The sequence below is a fragment of the Dermacentor albipictus genome, chromosome 6 (assembly GCF_038994185.2).
Source record: "Dermacentor albipictus isolate Rhodes 1998 colony chromosome 6, USDA_Dalb.pri_finalv2, whole genome shotgun sequence".
NCBI lineage: Eukaryota > Metazoa > Arthropoda > Arachnida > Ixodida > Ixodidae > Dermacentor > Dermacentor albipictus.
The window spans coordinates 4,970,526-4,995,477 of NC_091826.1; the positions used below are offsets into that span (position 1 = coordinate 4,970,526).

Consider the following 24,952-nt stretch of genomic DNA (forward strand, 5'->3'; position numbering starts at 1 on the left):
GCTTTGAGCAGTCGGGCCTTGCCTACCCAGTATTCCACGCAACCTAACAGTGCCAGTGACAAACTTTCTGGACAAAGTCACTCTGCAAACGAAATGTCTTTTTTTTCTCTGTCTCTCTCTTTTTACTTAGTCGCTCTGTTGTAAATATTTTGTTTTTACTTCATACTAACCTTCACCCTACTCTTTTACTGCCAACCCTCCTCCACCACTGACCACTATTAGGTGTCAGCAGACTGCGTTATAGTTACTGCAGTCAGTAGTAATTTCCTTCCCTTTCCTTTATTTACTTATCTATCTATCTGTTACAGGCACAAAGCTATATTTACCATTTCAAGCCACAAACTCCATTTAGCAGGCCCGTACTTCGCAGAATGTTAAGAAAAAAGAAAAAAAGTAGGCACTAGGAAAAAAAAGAGAAACAGAAATACAGTCGAACCCGGCTATATTGAACTCACAAAAAAAAAAACACCTATCAGTTCGATATAGAGCATAATTCGATATAAGACTGCTAAAAAATTGCATGTCATAAAAGCACATACCATTTATAAAATCAATTTATTGATGAAACTAGCCTAGTTTCCCATGAGATAGTCCTGCATTCTGCTTGGGCAATTTCGCTGCCTGGACACACGCACTTCTTCACCTTGTCTAAGGAGTTGGAGAGGCTGAGGCCGCAACCTTCCACATTCACGCAGAAGCACCGGACTAGTGTGAGTGCGCCAATCACCTCGGAGGATGTGGGCAAAGGACTTTCATTGCTTTCCTCATTGTGCCCACTTTCACTTGTGCTCGGTACAATGTCGGCAATGTGTTCTTCGTTTTCAGGCTCTCCTGTGGTCGTGACACCATCATCTGCACTCACAAGCTTGTCGACAGTTGATTCGTCAAAAGCTTCCAAAAATTCTGACAGCTCGCTACAAACTTCAGTACACTGGCAACGGCTTCGTCGCATTCATCGGAATTTACAGTCATCACCGAGCAAGCGGAAGCCGGCACACCTGAAGAAATTTCGTATGAAGCCCTTGTACACGGCCCTGCATAAGCGTCGGGCACAACAGGCACCAGTTCGCGAGTTTGGCCTTTTAAGCCCTAATCTCCCCTTATTCTTAAAGATCGTGCTGAGAGCAAGTGCCCCTTGGAATCCTGCACACTGCCGGGACATCGAATTTCTCACCACGTTCAACGTGATTTATGATTTCGAGCTTCACGACGAAAGGCCATGTTGCACGATGAGGGCACAAGAGCCTCTGATTGGCTGTCTGAGCAAGCGCTGTAGGCGGGCCAGGCAAATTTTTTGCAGGGGGGGTGTTGACAGCTCGCCTGACGCAGCACAGTCACAGTATAGAGAGTGGTTGCATGGAGCCGCACTGCCGCGAGGGAAAGCCAACTTCTAGGGGCACTTTTTGCGCCACTTGTTTTATATATCGAGAGTCGCTGCTATTTTGTTCGATGTAAGCGTAACTTTTGCTACATATACTCATTGTAACTATACTGCGTTCAAGAATTCTTCAATATACAGAATAATTCAATGCAAACGGGTTCGATATGCTCGGATTCAACTGTAGTTGACGATCAATGTCACTCAAGGTTCCGTCCATTTCAGTCACAACCTATTATTCCAAGTATTGTGTTCCACCGAAGTAGTGAGCACTATCTACCAAGATGGTTTTCAAAGTGGCAGCTCGCAATTACCCGATAGCCACGTCAAAAGTGGCAGTGACAAACTACTTACCGTTCCTAAAGCCACCGTCAGCAGCACTGACTATTTTACATAGGAAAGGTTCCACCAAGCCATTACTGAAAGTATCAGCAGAGAGAAGGCCACCATCCGCAGCAACAAAACAACAATGGTGCTAGGCACAACTCATCCTGAACACAAGGGCGGAGGGTACATTTACCTCAACAACAGCAGATCACCTGTTGCAGCGTCGCAACAGGGACAGACCGGAGCTTGCTGCAATGGCGAAGAGCAGATTTTTTTCCCTCTTTCCAAACAAGACTAGGTGGTGTCACCTGGTGGGAGAATCTGAACTACATGTAAGATAGCGGCCGTTATACGCGCCGTGCACGCCGACGGACGCGCCACTGATGGCGGCCTTGCCGAGCCTGGCACGCGCCGTAGTTTGCTGTCTCGTTGATCGTTCTTCTCTGTCTTATTCACGTTTTCGGAGCAAGATAGGCAACACCATTCACACGTGTGGGGTGGCCAAAGCTTCAGAGAATGTCGAAGAAGAATTGTTGCAGGGTGGGGGGCTGAAATACCGGTGAAAACGCGCCGGCAATACGGTTCCAATCATCCCCGGCAAAGCCTCATCAGCGGGAGCAACAGTAGCAAAAATGGATCATCACTTCGAAGGGAAATTTCTTGTTCTCATCCTTTCCTATGTCTCGCCAGTGTTTTTTTCCAATCATAGTTTGACGCGTGAGCAACGAAGTTCGTCTGCAGTGCAGCATGAGGTTTAAAGGCATTTCGCTAAAGTTCGGAATGCTGTTTGCCGCTTATATTGTTTTCCGCTTCTTTACCGCGTTGCGCTAGCTAGGCAGCACGACTGCACTAGCGCATTGCGTTGTATGTTAAAGCTATTGAAGTTTGCAAGAACTGAAATTGTTGGTTTCATGTGGCGCGGTAAATCCTCGCACCAGCTGTCCTGCGCTTCTTGTTTTTACATCTATTTTATGCGTGGCTTTGCACATGTTTAACTGTTGCTAGTTGCTCCATGCATTACTCTTGTCGATTCTTTTGAGCTGCGAAGTTTTCACCCTGCCTTGTTTGTAAAGGGTATAAATCACGCTATGCCTTATCGGAATGATACCAAGGAAGTGCTTCTCTAACAGCTTTATTCTTTTTGCCCGAGGGCGTCTTAGATATTGTTTGCGTTTTTGGAAATGTATTTAGAAAACAGGTAGTTCAGGGCGAGAATTGCTAATAGCTGCTGCATATGGTATTTTTTTTCCATTTCTCGCTGAAAAGTTCGCGTCTCGTTTGGGAAGTAATCACACCTCGATACTGCCTGAGCAAACTCAACACGCCAAGTGATTTGTTTGTTTCACAACGTTGTCCTTTCTTGCATGTGAGTTTTGTACTCAACTGAATTCTTTCTTGTACTTAAGCTGCAGACGACTAAACTGGGCCTTGCCGCTAGCGCTCATCTACTTTGACTGGAGCTGCTCTGCCTTTAAATATATCATGTGGCACCTCTCTCTAGTAATATAAAAAAGTACTGAAAAGTTAGTCAGTATTTAGCCTTGTACGTTTCCAACCAGCTCCCTTGGGGAACTTAAAATTGCACAAACTGCAGCTGGAACGGTGGTTCATCGGCGTATGCAGCAGAATTGCATCGGTGGTACAGCACTAACACACGCTTTCATTAACCTGTGTGTTTGGTGACTTCGTTGGCTAGTGTACGCATTTCCATCAATAAATTGGCAATTACTCTTCTTGAGGCGACTTTGACTGCACTTATTCGCCGATGTCACATGTATTCATCGGCAGAAAAATCACAACGACATATGCAGAGATTCCACCGTGACGATTTGTTTGATATAAGTCTGCATTAACGATGGGTGCTTATTATTCAGGTACAGAAGCAGCATTGCGGCAAGGGTAGAATAAAAAAAAAACATCGAGAAATTGCATCACTCAACAAAATTTATCGGCTAGTGAATATGAGCTCCACGTCATGTAAATGGGGTGCATGGCGTTTGTCTGCGGGACACGCCTTGCATGTATGTGAACTATGTTGTCCCAAACACCGGTAACATCGTGTTCATACCCGCTCGCACAGAGGTCAGTATCTTCCCTACAGCTGTTACCACAGAAGAAGCAGCCTGGTACCCAAACAAAGGAGAAATCGCAGCCACGAACTTCAGCCATCCTTGCTGCAAAGGGTTGTCATCTGCTACTGCTCCCGCGTCTACTGTTGGAAGCGTCTGCTAGGTGGCTTTCAGTGGCGCCTCTATAGGCGGTGCACGAGGCGTATACCTTCACCTTAATGCAAAAATGAATTTTACCAAATTCAAAGAATGTATTCTCATAATTGCTATGCGCTGCGACATATTTTTATGTTTATGCTAAAATTATTGCTTTCTATTTTAGTGGTTCAATCCAACAGTTTCTTTTTGTGTGTGTGTGTGTTATCACAAAGTTTTATGCACAAGACAATTCACTAGTATATTTCCCTCGTTTCCCCTTCATTCTACTAGATCCCCCACCCAACCCCCCCACACACTTGTAAGGCCATTTGTGGCACTGTGGGTAAAGTGAAAAAAAAAATCAATTGTCGCCTTGTGGTCGCTACTCTGCTGCCAGAGATGTGCCAAAGACTTTCAAGAGAATCTAGTATCAGCAGGCTATGCAAGAGTTGGGCACCCAGCTGGTACTCAAACCTCTTGCATATGGTATGGTGATGCTGGGTATAGGTCAGCTCAATCATGCAATGACAATTCACATAGGTTTGCTTGCTACTGCAAGGGCACACATGGTAATAGAAACTGGAAACAGAAAAACTCCTACATGCCACAATTTAGAAATTGGCATTCTTTTCAATGTATTCTTGAGGAGAAACAATGACGGTTCAAGCAAACTGATTTCTGCATTATGAACACAGAGCATTTGGCCCTGTAACCAGGCATCCCTAGTTTAATTAATTATGGTGTTTTCCGCACCAAAACCACTTTCTGATTATAAGGTGCGCCATAGTGGAGGACTCCGGAAATTTCGACCACCTGGGGACCTTTAACGTGCACCTAAATTTAAGTACCACGGGTGTTTTCGCATTTCGCCCCCATCGAAATGCGGCCGCCATGGCCGGGATTCGATACCGCGACCTCGTGCTCAGCAGCCCAACACCATAGCCACTGAACAACCACGGTGGGTACCAGGCATTCCTGGCTCCAAGGGTTGGCTATGAGGTTGCAAGACAGGGGACCCTTCACAGACAAAACCCTCACCTTTCCTCTTTCTTGAGCCGTATGCATTGGCCAATGATGTCTCGTAGCTCTGCGCTCTCCACCTTGTCAAAGCACTGGGGCCGCACACCCTAAACAAGAAAGAGCAGGGCTGGCTTACTAGTCTGATCGGTAAACCTAACCAAGTTGTCAATCACTCATTCAAACTGCATAAAGTTTGCTGGAGAAAGCAACTGAGGCGTCCACTACTATTTGTTTCCCTGGTTTCTGCATGCAATGCTGCTTTACCTTAACTACAGCGTACAATATGCCTCTCATTACTGGCTCCTCACCGTTTCCCACAAGCATCTCACTCTGACATTCTGGTCTGGAGACTTGAAAAAAATTCAAGTACTTGGAACATTCAGTGATTGAATGACTGGGAACCAGAGCACATCTGAACCCTTTGATGCCTCAGTGAAGGTGATGACCACCTGTTCATTCTTGCTGCTCTCAAAGCGGTGCTCAGACACACCACCCACCATGCTCAATGTGCTCAGCAAACAAATACTCTCCAGCTCGATTATTACCGGCGGTGAAACAGGCTGCAAGCTAAAACAAAACTATCACTTTTCGGAGAGGCAGCGCTCCTAAGGCTGTAAAGCAATTCCACATATCAAGCACATGTTGCAGTGACACAAGAAAAGCTGCTTTTGCCTCTCCATGATTGCAGGTGTGTGCCTTTATTATCAAGCACCCGCAATATCACCAAGTCCACTTGAAAAGTCATGCACCCACAGGAGAAATCTTCACAGATTACCAAACGTTTTTTACTTTGTTATGCTCACTGACACACACTATTCTGCTATGGCAATGTTATCGCTTCTAGCAACCATAATGTGAAAGTATTGCACCATCTTCTCAAAACCAAGGCTGACAGCATCCTAACTTTGGAACCTCAGTTCTACTACATCTTTAACTGAAATCATTTTGCTTGCTTGCTTGCTTGTTCATGTGTGTGTGTGGTACAATTGGAAATTCTACATGACTTTGGTATGTCAACATTTTTAATTCCATTTACAGTTTTATAACGGAGATACCCTCAAGCAACTCAAACGTTTCACAGTGGAAACTGCAAAATGTGTTAGAAAGGTAGATACATATGCAATTTCAGCAAAGCAAAGCACAAACTAGGGTTAATTGGGTTGAAATTTGAGACAGGAATAATAGCATGGAAACACAAAACTACAAATTGAAGTGCTCATTAACAATGAAAAGATTTTATTGAAACATCACAAAAAAAAACAGAAGAAAAGAAAGAGTATGGTATGAACAGCTCTCTAAGCAAATTTTTCTAAGCAGAGCAATTGAACGTGTGTGTCTTGCTGGTAAAGAACATACAATTTGAAAATCTCACAACTCATCCACATATCACCTCATGATTCTATGATCATCAAGGACAGGTTGGCAAGTACAAGACTTGAAATGCAGCACAAGATTGCTGCCAACAAGCAAACATACATGTGCTCTTAATTCACTACTGCGGTTGCTGAACAAAAACCCCAGGCAAGACAAATTCAACTCAGAACATACCGTGGTGACCTTCTTGTAAATTTGGGCCGGCCCGCTGCACTCCGAGTAGGGGTATTCGGATGTTGCCATCTCCAGCATGCACATGCCAAAGGCATACACATCCACCGATTCATCATAGTGCTCTTCATACATCTCAGGGGCCATGAACTCGGGAGTACCTGAATGAGAAGCCATCCTCAGCTGCCGTGGCACTTGATGTAAACAAGACACCACAGAACAACAGAAAGAAAACCAGCCAAGAGAAAGCGTGAACTACACTGGATGCAAGGTAGCCTTGAGAAGCAAGGCTCGTTGCTGGCTGCCATCCGTAACAGGTCCTCCAAGTAACGTCAGAAATCTTCTTGCAAAACAAATACGAGTGTTGCAGCCCAGGTGTTCCACAATTATAACCTAACATGGTGCACACATTTCAGCACAATACAAACTCACCAGCCTCTTTTTCTTTGTTAAAAGTTCATTAGCAAACAAGAGGGTATCCAGAAATAGCCCTTTCATATATTTTTTTCCTTGTTCATTGACTAGCGTCCACATCAGTTGTGGGGATGCGCGACCCTCGCGCCTCCCCTGATGTTTTTCCCGCATAGCGCGTCTCCTGTAGTGCGGCTTCGCCGCGCACGTGGCGTCGGAGTGGTACAAGCGTGGTGCGAGAGATGGCGCGAGCGTCGCGCCGCCGCGAGGTTACTGGGCGCCGAAAGGAACGCGCTTGCTCTCTTGGGGGTTCCAGACAGCCAGCGGGACGGACGTGCCGCGTCGCACGTGGAGCGACCCTCTTTCCCGGCGGGTCGGCGCACGGCGGGGGACGACTTCCGCGCGCGCGGCGACCGATGCTTCGGCGAGACCGCCTCGCGTGGCTGCCTTCGAATGCGCCACGATTCGCGTGACCGTACACGCGAACGACCAGGCGTTGGGATCCAGCATGGAGCGAACATATTCGCTCGCGAGGACGCGGCGAGTCGGACTTCTAGATTTGTCGCGCGCCCATCGGCATGTTTTGTGGATAGCAACTCGGCTAGCAGGCATTGATGTATGAAAGGTGCAATAAATGCCCTTGTGATTGTTTGCACTACTATGTTGTCGTTCCTTTGTCCCAAGAGTACCGGAGGAGAACCCCACATCAGACCCCACACAGTGTGACAGCGATACATAAACTGGTCATTTATCATTACAGATTTAGTCAAAGTACGTAAGCCACTCTCAGCTAGTGCACTAGCGAAAGAAACTGGCTATTTTATAGACACCTGCCAGGTCAGAAAAATAGCGCCCATCAGTGTATTGCCATTATTATTACATTAGGATATATTGCACTCATCCCGTCCACATCTCTGTTTGCTTTAGGTGTATTCACGCATTCAATTACGTTATCATCATTGTATAACATCACCAGAAGATGTTGAAAATGTTTCAAAAAGAAAAATCTCTAAACAAAGTCAGGAACAAGCCAATGTACGAAGACAATTTCATGCGCTCTCTCTGCTCACTGTGGTCACTGAATAAAAATTGCCAGAAATTTATTGGGATATCAGAAACAATAGATGAACAACTTTATGCTACAGTGTTCTGGCGCAATGTTGAAAACCTTCCCATGTGCATTTAACCCTTTGAAGGTTTTTGCCGTACATGTACGGCGGCGGTTTTCTGTCCCGCAAGGTCTTTGGCATACGGGTACGGTTCCGACCCTCCGTTTGAAATTTCACGCCATAATAACGATGCCTGCTCACCAAAAGGTGCTGTCACCTCTTAGCACTTACAAGAAGCGTTTGAAATTTTCGCTACCTTCTTGGGGAGATAAACAGAACTGATTGCTAGCTTCAGCGCGTTGCTCAGACTGCGGCAACGCCCCTTTGGCGGTTTCGCCGCGTGATCGCAACGGAGGCGCGCGAAACGTCATTTTCTTTGTCGGCACTCTCTTGCAGAGACGGTGGAAGTTGATTTCTATCTTGATTGGCGCTGCTCTTAGCTTGTTTATTGGTGCCATCGCCAGGTATTCTCACTCTCAGTGGCAATGCGGTTTCAGTTCCGCCGTGTGATTGCAACAGGGGCGCGTGAAACGTGATTTTTCTCTTTGTCGGCACGCTATCGCAGGAGCGGCGGAAGTTGATTTCCATCTTGACTGGCGCTGCTCTTAGCTTGTTTATAACCGCCGCTCATGAGGTATTCTCGCTCTCTGCAGCAAAGCGCTTATGCGAGAGGGTGCCTCAGACCTCTGCCCAAGGCAGCCGCATGCAGAGATGTCATGTGTGCGCCAATACAACTCGTCGCTCCAAGAGAAGAACATACACGCATTTTAGGTGTGCAGACTGCGATAAGGCACTGTGCGGAGACCCGTGTTTCAAGGAGTACCACACTCTGAAATACTATTCAACATTTTGCAGTTCTGAGTGATGCCGACCCCAAAATACACTTCCTAATTTTTTTTTTTTACTATTTATTCCCGACTTTATACATCTTGTACATTCAAGATCTGCAATAAAGTAATTTGACCACCTGGGAAAGTTTTTTTTCAAAATAATTTGAACCTCAAAGGGTTAAGGACCCTTCACCAGGCCACGTATCAAATTTCAATTATATGCTGGAAGTTATGTGCCCTCTAGGAAGCATACTGCTGCAAAAATTTTTCAAACTGGTTCATTAATAGCCGAAATCGAAATATTTTGGTGCCACGAACCCATGATTTCAGGAGGCGAGATCCACTGCCAAGAGAGACTTTTCCGCTTGCCCCGTCTAGCCTCTGCAAGCGAAATCTTTTTCCTGCATTCTCCCATACCGGAGTTCGAAGATCAATCACGTGATGCATATGTCACGGGCCCGCACTTCTACTGACGACGTAACGCGCGAACTGTTGCATTTGTCTAGTTTTGCGCAGCACGCAAAATCGCGTGCTGCACACGAAGACACCTGACTAGCGGTATCAGCCAGTGCTACACGAATACTGAGGCAGACACAAGTGGATCATAGAGCAGGATCGCAAGTTCGAATGTTGTAGAAAATAACATACTTTTGTTGTCTGCGCGCAAGACTGCACGACGTGGGAACATGCAGATGAAACGGAAGTACAGCTCTCTTGCGGCGGTGCGAAGTAAAACAAGAACACGCAGACATTCTCTTTGTCTGTTTTATTATTTCTCTAAACTTTATTTTGTCTACTGATGCAACAGATTACACAAATAACAGATGTTGCCTTGAATAAGTCTCGAAGTCACGTGTCACTACAAGCGACGTGACAGCAGTGCGACATATGTAGGCATACTTTTGCAATTACGTCCGCTCTCCGGCTGGGTGCATGGCACCCATGAGAAGAACGGAAGACAGCATTTGGTTTGAAATTTCAGCTCTTTCCACGGGGCGCGCAGTGATGTAATAGTTAGCAGACATGATCGTTAGCGCGCATAGTATCCATGGCACTTGTCGGCTCAAAATGGCCAGACATTGTGAAGGGCCCTTTGAGGGCTCAAATCACTGCAGGCACATCTAAAAAAGCTCAGAAGGCCTGCCTGTACACTAATTAGGTATATCGGTGCTCGTACTGTGACAGGAGATGGCGGTTGCACGCGTGTATAATTAGGGATTCCTACTGTGTCCCATGGCAATTGCCCCTTCACGACGCTTATGTTTCACCGCAATACTTTCGCGTATGCTTCACCACGTAACACTGATGTATTGAGGCAAAGTTGACTTTCGGGAACCGTCATTGTACAACGCGTTGCGTCTCCGAGCTTCGAAACAAATCGCGAGGACCAGAAAGGACGAGTGGGTGCCATTGCTTGACAATAGCGAATTATTTCAATGAAAAACACGGCATAGAACGGCAAGAAGCCTAATAGCGAACGTTGAAGCAGCTAGGCCTAGCGTTGCCGCGGTGGTGGCTACGGCTGCCAGCAGATTCGCGTGCGAGAGCGCCGGTTCGAGGCGGCAAGGTAATCAAAATGGCGGCGATGGTGGTGGCTTTGATTAATGCTGTTTCGAACCGGCAGTCATGGCAGAAAGTCCGAAAACTCGGACTGCAAAGGGTTTTCGCATCCGAAGTTTCAGACATTCTTACACATTGACTCTATGAGGAACGTGGTGGCGCCGCGAAGCCGTCTGAATTATCAGGCATCAGGAAAGTCTGTCGTTGACGGCACACTGGCAACTCCTCCAGCAGATTAAACGCCGTCAAAGAGGATTCGTTACGATTCCTCTTTGTTACTCTGGCCAGCATTACCGCGACTTTCGTTCCCTTTCCACAACACATTACTGCTCATTTTCCCTGATAAAAGCACAAATTCCCCAAGTTTTCCCTGAGTATTTCCAGACTATTCAAGATCCCTGAGAATTCCCAGTTTTCCTGGTTGGCAGACACCCTGATTATAACATGCTAATTAGATGCACAAGTAACATACAGCAGCGAACAAAGATAATTGATTACAAGGAGTTGTATTTTTACAGGAATTTTAACACTTTCACAATGCTTAGGGAGTCTGTGAATACAACTGCCTTTTGTAGTTTTAATTTCCTGACGTGTTTCACAGCCAACTATTGCACAGGTCTCTGCCGTGAAAATGCTTGTTTCAGTGTGCAGAACGTTGAATTCTGAAAAGGAGAGACCGACTGCTGCATAAGACATGCCAGGATGTGGTTTTGATGAATCTGTATAAAATTCTGGGGACGAGTACTTTGCCTGAAGTTCTAGGAAATGTATTCTAATGTGCATCTGTGGAGCATGTTTAGTGACCTCTAAAAATGGTGTGTCACACTCTATGAGCTGCCACTGCCACGGTGGGAACAGCTCCACTGGAGCCAGAAGGCGACATTTAAGCAGTGAAACATCCATTTCTTCACTAAAGTTCCTCACACGCAGAGAAAACAGCTCTCTTTGAAAGTCAATTATGAAATTGTCGATTGTCATTTATTGTCGAATGAGGACGTCAGGGATGTTCAATATTCGCAAGTACGCTCAGAAAATATGTAAAGCTGGTAAATGACTGCTATAGATGAAGAGACTACTCATTGGACTCTACTTAGAGGCTTTGAATCTGACTTGTCCTGAAGGCACCAGCTACAAGACGGATATCCAGATGGTGAACAGGGTCTACGATATTTCATGCACTTGGCATTGCAGACTGATAAATTATAGCACCATAGTCAAGGCCTGAGCAGACAAGGCTCTTGTAAAGTTCAGAAGGCATTTTCGGCCACTGCCCCATGTTATACGTGACAGAAGCCTTAAAAGGTTCATTGTTTTCAGATATTTCGTGTTCAGATATTTAATATGGGGAATAAACATGACCTTAGAGCCTAAAATGATCCCTAAGAATTTACGTTTGCTGCTCACAGAGAGTTGATCTATCTTGATCATAATACTATGCACTGGTGTTACATCTCTCTTGCTTGAGAAAAGTACGCAAGTACATTTTTAGGTGTAAAGTACGCAAGTACATTTTTAGGTGTTTACTTTGAAGCCATTCTCATCCGCCCATTTTGACAATTTGTTTGTTCCAACCTGCACTCGTCGTTCGTAGAAAGAAATATTGCCTGATTGGAAACCTATCTGCACATCATCGAGGTGTTAAGAGTAAGACATGGTGCATGGAATGACTGAATGCAGGGAACTCATTCTTACAATTAAGGGTGTGCAACTAAACATGCCCCAGCAGACCAGTCCCTTGGTTGAATAATAAAGAGAAAGCATGGCCACTCTTACGTGAAATGCACGGTTAGAGAGATAACTTTCAATTGTGTTTAACATGTTGCCATAAACACTCCTTGCAAAAAGATCATGAAAATTCTCCAGTGCCATGTCGTGTTGTAAGCTTTCTCCATGTCAAGAAATATTATGAGATGGAATTGTAGAAAAGCATTTCTAATGTATGACTCAATGTGGACACGGTAGTCGATTGCTTACATGCTTTCTCTGAAGCCAGATTGAAGGGTGTCTAGGATTTTGTTGCTTTCAAGTACACAGATTAAGCACCGGTTTATTTTTTTTTCATATAGTTAGCAAAAACAGCTTGTGAAAGCTAATGGCTTACAGCTGTTGGCTAATGATGGGTCCTCGCCTTATTTAAGTACGGAAATGAGAATACCTTCTTTCCAAGAGGATCGAATATAGCCAGTTTCCCACATAATATTGAAAAGTGTATAATGCACACTCTAAAGTTATCGCAGCCACCGCGCTTGGTTATCACGAGATAATTACGTGCGAGATTGCAGCAAGACTACATGGAGAGAGCACTTTCACTGCTCCCACAGCTTTCCCCACCTTGATACGACGACGCTAGCCAAAGCCCCCAATGCCCTTTTCCCCCCTTTCTTCGAACCCGGGGAGCAGCTCAACTCAACCAGGGGAGCAACTCAACTCAACTCAGTAGCACAGACCGCCGCGTGCCCTCCCCGGCAGTGCCTAGCCTTTGTGGATGACTGACCGCCCCAGGGTTTCAAGCTAGGTGAGCTGAGTCATCATCAGCCACTTGTGTTTTCCCCCCCCACCCCCCCTTTTTTTTGTGGTTTTCATCTCAGTCATGCAAAACACTTCACCGCTGCGGTCTGTTGTTGTTGCCATTCGTGGCATGTGTAAATAAGTAAGGTGAATAAATGCCTTAAGTTAAATGCTCGCCCCGTCCCTCTGGCCTGAAACTGCCACAGTCTCAATTCTGACTCAACAGCTCTGACTGTTAGGGCTGCTGCAAAAGTGCTAGCGAATTACTGCCACTCCGCTGGCACAGTGCAATCCAAAGAAGGGTCAAGTCCAAAAACACAAACTTGTGTAACACCCCTATAAAAGAGACAACAGTGTTTTTACAATTTCAGGGTGTAGGTGCCCTATCATTCTGTACACAATACGATCGCCACTTGTACATGATATGATCGCCCAAGTTGTTGCAACAGTTGTGAGATACCTGAAGTTCAGCGATACTAAATGGTCGAGTGTATGCTCATTTCGCGCACATCTGCATTTTAGGGGCTGCCGCTCTGTGCATTATTTGAACCTCAAGAAGGCTTCCGCGTAGTGTGATGAGCTACAGATGTATTCGAAGTGTTCCTCCAGAAAATCTGCCTCATCTTCCAGGCTATCACGCCGGGCTACCAAGGGCAGGGGTGCGACTTCACGGCATTTTAATTTATTGATCGTATTTCACACTTTATCCTCATCAATCTAAGAATTGTCAGGATGCGAGAGACTCACGCGTCCCCTAAAATGTTGTTTTCCTGCATAGCTCCCATCTCCTGTAATCCAGCTTTGCCGCGTGGCTTTACTGCAGCGGTCGGTATGCTTGCAGTGTAGTACAAGAGATGGCGCGAGCGTTGCTCTGCTAACGCCACCTAACGACGGGGTCACTTAGGTGCAAAAAGGAGAAGGCTTATTTTCTTTGGCTCGAGATCAGCAAGCGGTGCGGACGTTGTGCACGTGCGCCGATCCATGCTTCTGCAAAACCGTCTCGCAAGGCCTACCCTGGAATGGACGAACACGATCGTTCGAATGCGCCACCGTTCGCGTGACTGTATGCGCGAACGATTAGGTGTTAGTGTCCAGCATGGGGTTCATTCGTTATCTGGTCGCGGCGAGTCGGACTTCTCTGATTTGTCGCGCGCCCATCAGCATGTTTTGTGGATAGCAACTCAGCTAGCAGGCATTAGTCTAAACGGTGCAAGAAATGCCCTTGCAATTGTTTGCACTACTGTGTTGTCGTTCCTTTGTCCCAAGAGCATGGGTGAGAATCCCACAGAATTTATACCAGAAGTGTACCTTTTCCAACTCTCTCTTTGCACGCTGACATGTTTTTCTGCCTTGTGACTTAACCCGTTTGAAATTAACATTTTCAGCGGAATTGCGAAGTAATCCCCCAGGCTTTGTATTGATTTTTGCATGCTTTCTGACATTAATTGTTCCACCACGGGATGCAACGTTTACTGGCCAGTCCGTTAGTTTGATACATTCCATAGCAACGTCAATAATGAAATCTGTTAGATATGCCACAGCATTGTCTATATTGAAGGCAGCAATGTCATCTAGGCCTAAATATGTGAGCTTTCAGAAATGTTGCCAGTTGGTTGAGTCAACTTTCCACCAGGGAGAATGTGGGGTGCATCCATCTTGTTTTGTTAAAGGGAAACTGAAGAGTCTGTCGAATTCATTAACACGCTCATATACGGATGCAGGAACCTCATAAACCATGCAGGTAAAATTTTGGGGGAGATTTTTCACTTAGGAGCGACGTAATAGTCAATTAAAATTGCACTGTCGCTCCGCCCCCCGTTGAGCGCCGCGCGCTGCTGCTGATGCTGACGATGCAAGCAGAGACTGGAAACCGCGGCGTAGTGACGTCAGTACTGGTGTTCCATTCCTTCGCAGTCTCCATGACCGTGCCTGTTTCTGCGTGCATGCCGACATAATCTGCTTTGTTCGACCTTGCATTCCTTGTTTGTGCGTATGTAGAGTAGTAGTTGACGTGCACAGCATCAAGTGAAGTGGTAGGCCGATCATGCCAGCGTTCTGTGCAGCCTACGGTTGCACAAAGACCAGCGGCCACCGACTATGTTTTGATGTTCCATTACTTCCCACAAGACAAGAAGCTTTCAGCTAAGTGGGAGGCTGCTGTGAATTGAAAGAATTGTAAGCGCTCAAGAACAGTGCTGTGCTCTAACCACTTTCATGATGACAATTACTACCAGAGTTTATCAATAATGCGTGAATGAGTGAGAGTACGACTTGCTGCTAGCAGACTTTCTAAACGCAGCGCGAAAGGGTCGGGGCAACGAACACATGAAGACGGGACGGTTGCGGGCGGACGGATGGTAACTGGTCTTGGAAGACCTTATGAATACACGAACTCGTCCAAACCTGGATTTTGATTTACTACTAGCTCTTTCGTGTTAGCAGGCTGAACGGAAGGTGCATGTTTATCTCCCAGCCTTGACGCAGGTTTCGTCACAAACCGCCGTTTGCTATCAGCACGTGTGTTGTGAAACGGCCTACATGCAGCTACCATAACCCAGTGCAAGTGTAAAATTTGCATGTGTTTGAAAGCCAGCGCACGGCAGGACACTGCGCTCCACCTTCTCTCGCGCATAGAGAGAAACCAGCCATCTCACGTAGCCCACGAAATTCACCGCCTTTACAGCTCCAGTTACGAGTAGCGTGCGGATGGCGCGCTGATGGTCACTACACGTGCTGCAAGAGCCGAAAAACTTTTCCCGCATGTAAACTGTCTGTGTAGATTGTCGACCACTTTGGGGCAGCGCACAAACGCCGACGATCGCATCCCCGCTTACATTCCACGAGGAGGAATGCAGGAACATAACAGTACAGTTGTTTGCCCAGAGACGAGCTCACTAGATCGCTGAATGCAGCTTTGCAAAAAACGTAACCACCAAAGAAAATTTATAACACGAGGAGATGCTAACACTTAGCTTTTGTTGCCGTCAAAACCACTGCTTGCTACCAGCATCTTTTGCTTCTTCGAGAGGCCGGCTCGTCGCAATCAGCTCGTACATGTAGGGAGCAACGCCGAACTCCTCAGAGAAATGCAAGCTCTCGAAATTTACCATTACCGTCTCAGCAAAACAACAGCGTCATATACCACCTTGCACTGTGCTTCATGTGTAGCGGCAGAGGTCGGTCCGGACGAACACCATTGCTGACGTCACAGGGTGCCCGACCAATCACAGGCGCTAAAGAGGCGGGCGATCTGCCCCGTGTCTGCTGCAACACTTTTCGTTGAAATAAAGTTGGTTGCGCTTTTTTTTCGCTCAGTTTCGATACAATATTCGAATTCGGAGGGTTGAAAACTATTACGTACAACTCTTCACTCATTTTTTCTGGAAAACCCTTCAGCTTCCCTTTAAGGTTAAAATCATTGGCAAGCGGTTGCTTCCAAAGGGGTTCTAAAGAACAGACCATCCCAGGTATGGCATGAGTGTACTCAACACTATGCTTAAGTCTGTCGAGGAGCATGTGTTATGTACAACACTGCTGTACACTGGCTCTTAAAATCAAGAAATTTTCTATTATGCCCTCTCTCACATTCCAATAAGAGTGTCCCTACAAAATGCTACGTGCGTTAACATCCCCACCAATTATATAGAGATCAGGAAGCTCATCTAAGAAGCTGTGAAATTGTTTTATGGGGTCGGTAGTCCAGGGAGATATATAACATGCTAATGGTGACTAGCTTATCGAACAACACGGCTTGGTCAGGAACTGCCTCAAGAGGCAATCGGAGCGATAATTGCTCGGCCAACTACACCCTTATAGATTCTTATGGCCACAACACCTGATGAGGCAAAAGCATCATCGCAGTCTTTGTGGAAAATGGCATATTGACAGAGAAAGCTCATGTGTCTAGATTTAATGTGTGTCTCTTGAACAGACAGCATCCTTCAGGCTGAATTCACAAAGGAATTCTTTGCCATCTTCGGGATTGTGGAGAAGACCCCTAACATTCCACTGTAATAGTTGTATCTGTATTGTAAGTGGTTAGTGCTGCGTGCCTAAGAAATAGAGATTAACTTAGCTCACAGAGCCCTTTTCCAGGCCTTGAATTACGGGGTTTTTCTTTTTTCTTACGCTCCAATGAGCTACGGCATTCGTTCAGCGCCTGAGGCGCTGAGGCGCTGGGGGTAGCATCCATCGCCTTTACTGAGACGCTGGATGATGTCTGCTTAACGGGCACATTTTGCATGTGTTTCGGGCCTATCGGCACCGGCAGTTACCTTAGGTCTGGCGTGCCCGGAGATGTGCTGGTCCTTCTTGGCAGAAGGCAGTACAGCACGAGCTGCTTACCTTGTGGAGGCTGAACTATGTGACTCGAACGGCAGCCGAAGAATAAGCTGTCACCCAGCGCGTCACATCAATGTAGGATTTATTGGACGGATTGTGATTGGTGGAAAAAAACCTATGGGTTTCTTCAAAAGATATGGCAAGTTTGACCTTGACCTTTATTATTTCCTTTTTTTTTCCATGACGGGCCCAATCACGAGTAAGTGCGGTGGTCTCAATCACAGTTGACACAGTGGGTAGTGAAAGTGCAAATGTCAAAGGAATCGTCAGTTAAGGCACACTTTGCAGAAGTAGGACATTCTCAGTAGCTTAGTGACTCACGTCCAAACCAAGCTGCATTGGTTAGGGCCGCTCAATGATTGGGAGCTCATTGGCTCATTAGGATCGGCCATTCATTGGGGCCGCTCAATGACTAGAGCTGCTCGCCTCTTTCTCTCTCGTACAGCTGCATCCAATCAGCAGCGACGGAAATGGACAGTCCACTAGGTGGACTCTTACAGAATTGGGGGCGAGGACTTATGGAGTCGCCATCTGTCGGAAGCGCCTCCCTTGCGTAGTATGAAAGATCACGCAGCGCGCTACTTATAGGTTTCGCTTACCACGCTCAATAAAAAAACCACGCAGCAGCCCTCCTGGACATTTATGTAAGTACTCTCAAAACGAGGGAAGTTTTGGCTGTCAATATAATAATCGTGGGCAAACTGAAAAAGCACAGTATCGTTTACAGACGCTATCTCATTACTGAATACATACAGTAAATGCCACAGCACGCGGTCACCGCGATGGAGTCTCCTGAACCGGCTTTTTGCGTGCAAGATAGACAAACGCTGTGAGTAAACTACGTGAAATATGTTCTTATAGTGGGCTGTCTATATAACCAAATGGAGCATAACAGAATGAAGGCTCAAAGCAACGATCGCATGGGTTTGCAGAGACCGACTACGCGTCTGCATGAATGTCCGCGCACAATGTTTTGCTTTCACTGTGAGCGTGCTTTTGCACCGTGCCATGAGCTTTAGGCCGCAGCATGTGAGCATTTGACAGTACACCAGCAACCAGTGTTGCGTGGACGCTATCAGAACTGTTAAAAAATAATTTTGTTATAGAGACTGCAACGCCTATGGCGACTGTGATGAGCCGTCGCGACGATTCAATGTTTTTTTTTTTCTTCTAAATTTTTGGCCGTTTCAATATTATTTTTCAATCTGCGTCGCACAGTACGTTTATCGGTGTTCTCAGCGTGCGATTTTCCGCTGCTTTTTTGTGTAATCCAGTACATTAATTCATAACACAAACATCACCATGTGCCATGCCTTTTTTAAATGTGCGTCTTACCGCCCCTTTCCGTTCCAGTGAACTTGCCAGTATCTAGCATCAACAAGTTCATAGACCAAACCGTCATGACATTAGCCGGGCAGTGGGCGCAGGCGAGCATCTCAGTGCGCGTTTTCTGCTACTCACCGAACATCGCAGTCCCGGGGCCTTAGCAGGAATCTTCCTCGCCTCTGTGCTTGCTGCATACCTGAGCTGTAGCTGATGGCTGTCTGCCGATTCTAAGTTTCGCGAGCCAAGCTTCATGCAGCTCCTTGTCCTGCAGCTATGTGTGAATAAGGCTAACACTGGGCTCCATTGCGTACGTCCGGTACTGCAGCACCGAGCAGTAGCCTACCATGCTTTACGCCTCCTAAGGCAGCCATTACCTATTATAGTACTTTCAAATGTTGTCAGGCAGACACCCAAGGTGGTAATGCCTCACCACTTAATCAGAACCGCAGTGCAGCTGGGACTTTAAACTTTCGTTTTCAGCTCGCTTCGGCGCTTCCGAAGCAGCCGATGTGGCCGCTGTGTCCACGTGATCCCTCATGCCACGTCACGCCAACGGTGGCGCCAGCTTTTCCAGTGGTGGAGCTCACCCCCAATTTGCCCCCTGAGAACCCAGAACAGCCACTACGCCACTCTCGGATGCCAAGGGCTGGTGTTACTCCTGGGCAACCGATCCGGGGAGCCAGGTGAGTTGGCGTCTTTCCCAGGCCACTGCAACAACCAGGCTTACTGCCGGAGGCGAGAGCAGTCACTGGAGCAGCTGCGCGGCTACCATGGCTACGTTGGCTACTGTGGCTGTCATCACAGTCGCGGCTGCAACTGCACATTCCGTGATGCCGTGGGGAGGCCCATGGTGACATCGTTCAAATGCCAGCCGACCCTTCAGGACTGACATTGGCCTCAACGCCTCAATAGGCTCCACATAAAGGAACGCATGGCGAGAGACTTCATATTTTAAGACAAACATTGTAGCAACAGAGAGATTGCAATACCCCTGTCAAGCAGGCAAGTTAAATGCACTTACGGAGAGTATCACTCGGTTTAAGTGCACTTTCCTAAACCTAAACGTTGCAAGTAGAGTGCACTCACAGAAGAGTGCACTCCGGTGGGAGTACATTCATGGAACGCATTTTGCTGGCCGAGTGCATAGCCTCGCCGCCAGCGCTTTAAGGTACAAAAAATAATGCATAAAAAAAAGATACAGAAGCTCATTTTAGTTGCTGAACAGCTTTTAACAAAATAATCTAAACAGAACTCGCTCATATTCTGTTCTAGCAGGATCAAATGCTGCCTCGTCGCATGCCACCATGTTGTTCTGGATTGGCTAGGCATTCATCTTGGCCAGCACTGACTTGCAACACTCTTATATTAAAAAGTATTTACGTGTTCTGTCGAGAAAAAAATAGAGTAAGTTTCTTTACTTATAATACAACGTAAAACAATCACTTTTTAGAAGTTTTTTCTTTTAAATCTACATCTTCAAAAAATGCACTCTTAGTTGGTCTGTTTAGCACCGCGTAGCCTAAAGTGTCACTCAAGGTCCCGAAGTGCACTCCCCAAAAGTGCACTTAACTTGCCCGCTTGACAAGGGTATAGAGTGGGGCTGAAGATTAACATGCAGAAGACAAAGATAATGATCAATAGCTTGGCAAGGGAACAAGAGTTCTGGATGGTCAGTCAGCCTCTAGAGTCTGTGAAGGAATATGTTTACCTAGGTCAACTACTCACAGAGGACTCTGATCATGAGAAGAAAATTATGGTAGAATAAAAATTGGTTGGAGCCAGACGTCCAATCCTGACTGGAAGCTTACCATTATCATTGAAAAGAACGATGTAAAATCAGTACCTTCCATCAGTACTAACATATGGGTCGGAAACTTGGAGAATGACAAAGAAGCTCGAGAACAAGTTAAGGAGTGCGCAAAGAGCGATCGAACAGAGAATGCTAGGCATAACGTTAAGAGACAGGAAGAGAATGGTAAGGATCAGAGAGCAAATGGGGATAGACGATATTCTAATTGACATTAAGGGGAGAGGCTCCTCGAAACAACTTTTTTTTTATTATTTGTACCAGAGACTTCAAAATTCAGCCAACTGAAGAGTTTTTTATGCAGATTTCAAATATGCAATTAGTTTTTGTGTAGCTGCTATAGTTCTCGAGTTATATTATACTGAAGTGCAAATTATAGGGGTCTTTACGGGCACTTTTTTATGAACTAAACTTTCACAAAAGGTATCGTGCTATAGCTTATTTAGCTCTTCCTAAATCACAGAGTACCGATATCTAGTCAAAAAGCGTGTTCAGTTATAGGAAGTGGGAGAAAAAAATTTTGACACTTTGACCATTGTTTCTTTTAGTTCCCTGAGACATAACTTCGTACTATTGTAATTACTGACGACTGATATTGAAATTTCAAGTAGATATCGGTATTCTACATACCTTCAAGAGTATGTGTGCCAAATTTCATTAGTATACACCAATTCTAAGTGTACAAAAGGCTTCCCGGAAGACACGAAAATATCAAAAAAATTGAAAATGAGAAAAACAGGTTTGAAAGTTTCAAAACCTTCTATTCTTCAAAATCCAGTTGTTTTTGCATTAATCTTTGTCACACTCAAGAGCAGCTTCACAGAAAGCACACAAAAGTTTCTAGAATGCTCCTGCACTGTAGCTTGGCCCTTCCCGGCTCCTACGGTTGGTCTCCTCGGTGCGAGCCCTTTTCACTGCGCTACGACGGTGCGCCCTTGCTTCTGCGGTTCGCTTCAAGTTCATTTTCTTTACGCGCATGTCATCAGAATGGTCGCTATGTGTGACCAACTCTTCTGGGGGAAGTACTCCAATCTCTTGTAGGACTTCTTCAAAGCCCGCATGGCCTTTATTGTACCACAGCACGGCAATAGCCGTGGCTGTCTCCACAGATGTCCGGGAAGCAAATTTTGTTTTTGGACACAGCAGCCATATCTTGCTGTTGAGTGACTCTGCTGCGTTTTGCGTCTTGCCATGAAGGCACCGAGCCAGGAGCTTCTCATCAGTAAGGCGCTTATATATAGGCATAATTGCCAAGCCCTGAGCTTTTGTCAACAAGGGGGTGTGGCGTGGTGTAGGCTCCCCCAGTGCTTCAGCACACCTATGTTTGCACCAGGAATCTGGTTCAGCAGGGCAAAATTTGTGGCTGCTGGCCCCATCACTGGAGCAACAATGAAAATATGAGGCCCATATAGCAGTGTACATGCTGCGCACACTGCCCTTGTTATTTGTTATGGCTATTTGGTAGTATGTCTGCAGTTTCTGGATGGCTGCGACCGTTAGCTTTTCACCTCGTGGCAGTGGCGTTGTCATTTTTCGCAGAGCAGTGCCTAGGCGTTTTGCAACGTGGTTGGTGCACTCTTCTTTTTCGATGACAGTGTCACCGTACACCTCAGCCCCACAGACGGCAGTAAAGGCTTTGCTGTCCCCATCACTCAAGAAGCTTGTGAAGCGCAGTGGGGTCTCGTATGACAAAGTCCTCTGCCATATGCGCACTGCTGCTTCAGGTTCCATTGCATGGGATGAACATTCGGTGTTTTTCACATACAGGACGATGAAAGGCTTGCCATACCTCATCATCATCACCCATGTCCTTGTGGATACTGCAAGCAAGACAGTAATTTGAAAGGACTTCAAAGTCCAAGCAAAGACCTGTGTCCAGGGAAACAGCTGTGCCCACTCCGTTGTGGCTTTTATGGCCCCTTTTTTGCCAAGTGCCGTCAAACATGACTGGCACATCGCCGCCGCCAACGGCGTCTTTCGTGACTTTTCGCGCCAGTTCCAAGTTTTGGCTAACAGCTTCCATTGCAGCACCATGGAGCTTCTTAGAAATAGCATGGAATGTCTTGTGATGCAGCGGTTTTGGAAGGCCGATGATCGCACAAAATCGCGAAAGCTGGTCATATCCAACTCCTATAGCACGCGCTGCCAAAACAGCCTTCACATTTACGGCAAAGCCGTCGCGCGAGCTCCCGCTGTCGTAGCGAGTGTTCACCCCGGGGTCACCGCACGCGCCGGCCGAGACGATCCGCTTCGACGTGTGCGTGAATGAAAGCACAGATTCAGGGCAGTCGGTATTTTCGCAGCGTAGCTCCAGGTGCGACGAAAGTCCTTTGCGCTTCTCAGCTGCTTCTCGGACGGCGAGTTTCCGTTCACAGCAAGTCGGGCATACCGAACCTGTCACCAGTGCCGTCAATGCGCCGATCTCGCACAACACCGTGCTAGCAGCAGGGGCGCCGACCGACCTTGATTCGCTCTTGAAGAATTCCATCTTTTTCTGCGATGCACTCACGAAATCCACAGCAACGTCGATTTCACCACTGTCGCGGTGACCGGTGTCGGCAATAGGCCTAACCGACGTCGGAGCGTTGCGGGCGTCGCTTCCGGCTGTCGTTTTTTTAACAGTCTTACGCCGTTTCCCTCGGTACTTGTGCCGAGTTCCATACTTGCGGACGTCGGAACTGCACTTTTTCGGGCTTGTCATCTCAAGAAAACTCGGAGAGGACACGGGAAACTGTGCGGCTAGCGAGAACGCGCTGTGGCGGTGGTTCGGCTTTGCTGCACAAAAGGAGCACCGCCGTCCAATGGCGGGGCCGCGCTGCATGGCGCGCAATTCAAAATGCGCGACAGTCTCGTCTTCTTTCTCGTTTTTCTTTTATTCTCCGTGAACATACGAGACTGACAGCCATTGAACTTTGGAGGAAAGGGTTGACGCTCCACGCCCCAATGATTGCAAATGGCCGCCGGTGAAGCTCGATTGCGTGCGAACGATGCAAACGGCGCGGATTTTCTAAACTTTCGGTGGACTATAGAGTCACCGCCGCTCACTTAGGCGCATTTTTTGGTGACTTCTCGTGCGAATTTCGGCTTGATATTTACAGAAATAAAAGTTTATACATCAAAGATGACAATGCAGCTTAAAACAAAAAAGTGATTTTTTTTTTGAAAACCGCGATTTTTCGACCCGCGTCTCCCCTTAAGAGAAAGAAAATGGAGCTGGGCAGGTCATGTAATGCCTAGGTATATAACCGTCGGTCCGTTAGGGTTACAGAACAGGTACCAAGAGAAGGGAAACACAGTCGAGGATGGCAGAAGGCTAGGCGAGGTGATGAAATTAAGAAATTCACAGGCCCTAGTTGGAACCGGTTGGTGCAGGACAGGGGTAATTGGAGATCGCAGGGAAAGGCCTTCGTCTTGCAGTGAACATAAAATAGGCTCATGATGATGCTGATTGTAGTTAGCAGCTGCAGGACTGCATGTGTTAGAATGCCATCAAGTACACGTCTCGACTGTCAAGGTTGTCGGTTGTCGCCTGCGTCCTTTGGTAAGTGGTCCTGAGCCCAAACCTCTAATGTTCCATCACGACGGTCATATGTGAATCTTACGGTATCCAGTCTCGATGGATTTAGGCAGGTTGCCGGTTCTAAATGTGATAATAAAGTGCTTGGTTGAGATTCCCTTGTCATTGCACCTTATTTTAATTCTTTGCACATCAACTACTTTCTGGTCTTGCCACCTTTCAAGCAGTTCACTTTCACTGATGTTTAGCAAATCGTTTTCAGAAATGACACCGCGCAGTGTTCATTGATCTGTGCGAACTTACAGAAATGGAATGTCTTCAACAAGGCTTGTCAGTTTGCTATGTTGCAGCTTGTCATGAACTTCCAGAAGGAGGTCATCGCTTGCCATTTTCGTTATTTTATAGCCAAGGCCTGTGGTATCTGTCAAGCATTTGGCCACTAGAAATGGGGATGTCACTTCAACAGCCTTTGTTTCATGCTCACTATGTCTAATGTCGTACATGGGGAATGTTTCTTTCTGTTGTATGAACAAGTTGAGTGCACCCCCTCTTGACGGAATGATCAGGAAATGCAGCAAAATTGGAAGCCATGCTGAAACTACAATATTCGGCAGGCATGCCAGCCACTACAGAGCCCAACTAGGGGACGCAACAGGACTCGAAGTATTCAGTTATGATCACGCCAGCAGTACATGCCTCCTATAACCATATATGATTAAGCTAGGTTGCTTATGCTACACAAGGCTAACCTTCGCTGCCTGGAAAATCTGAAGTGTGTGGGGATGTGCAACTCTTACACGTTCCCTGATAGGTTGTTTTCCTCACACGTCTCACGTCCTCTGTAATCCGGCTTCTCCGCATAGCTTAGTGCCGGCGGTGGTTAGTTCAGTTGCAGCGCATTACTAGAGACGCCGCGAGTGTTACACTGCTAACGCCGCCTAATGGCGGGGTTAGCAGTGTAACAGTGTAATGATTGTGGATAGCAATTCAGCTAGTAGGCATTAGTGAATGAAAGGTGCAATAAATGCCCTTGTGATTGTTTGCACTACTGTGTTGTCATTCCTTT

General features: G+C 46.5%; 1 protein-coding gene and 1 pseudogene across 11 annotated transcripts in view; both read right to left on the reverse strand.

Annotated features, from left to right (window-relative positions):
* Window positions 1-24,952, reverse strand: part of Wnk (Wnk kinase) — a 540,152-nt gene that overhangs the window by 429,394 nt on the left and 85,806 nt on the right. For all 11 annotated transcript variants that reach the window (XM_065456126.1, XM_065456128.1, XM_065456129.1 and 8 more), the window contains exons 4-5: window positions 6,481-6,638; window positions 4,951-5,039 (exon numbers count right to left, since the gene is read on the reverse strand). In XM_065456126.1, the coding sequence (XP_065312198.1) occupies window positions 4,951-5,039; window positions 6,481-6,638 (247 nt within the window). The remainder of the gene's footprint in view (window positions 1-4,950; window positions 5,040-6,480; window positions 6,639-24,952) is intronic.
* Window positions 20,906-23,070, reverse strand: LOC135921793 (uncharacterized; annotated as a pseudogene).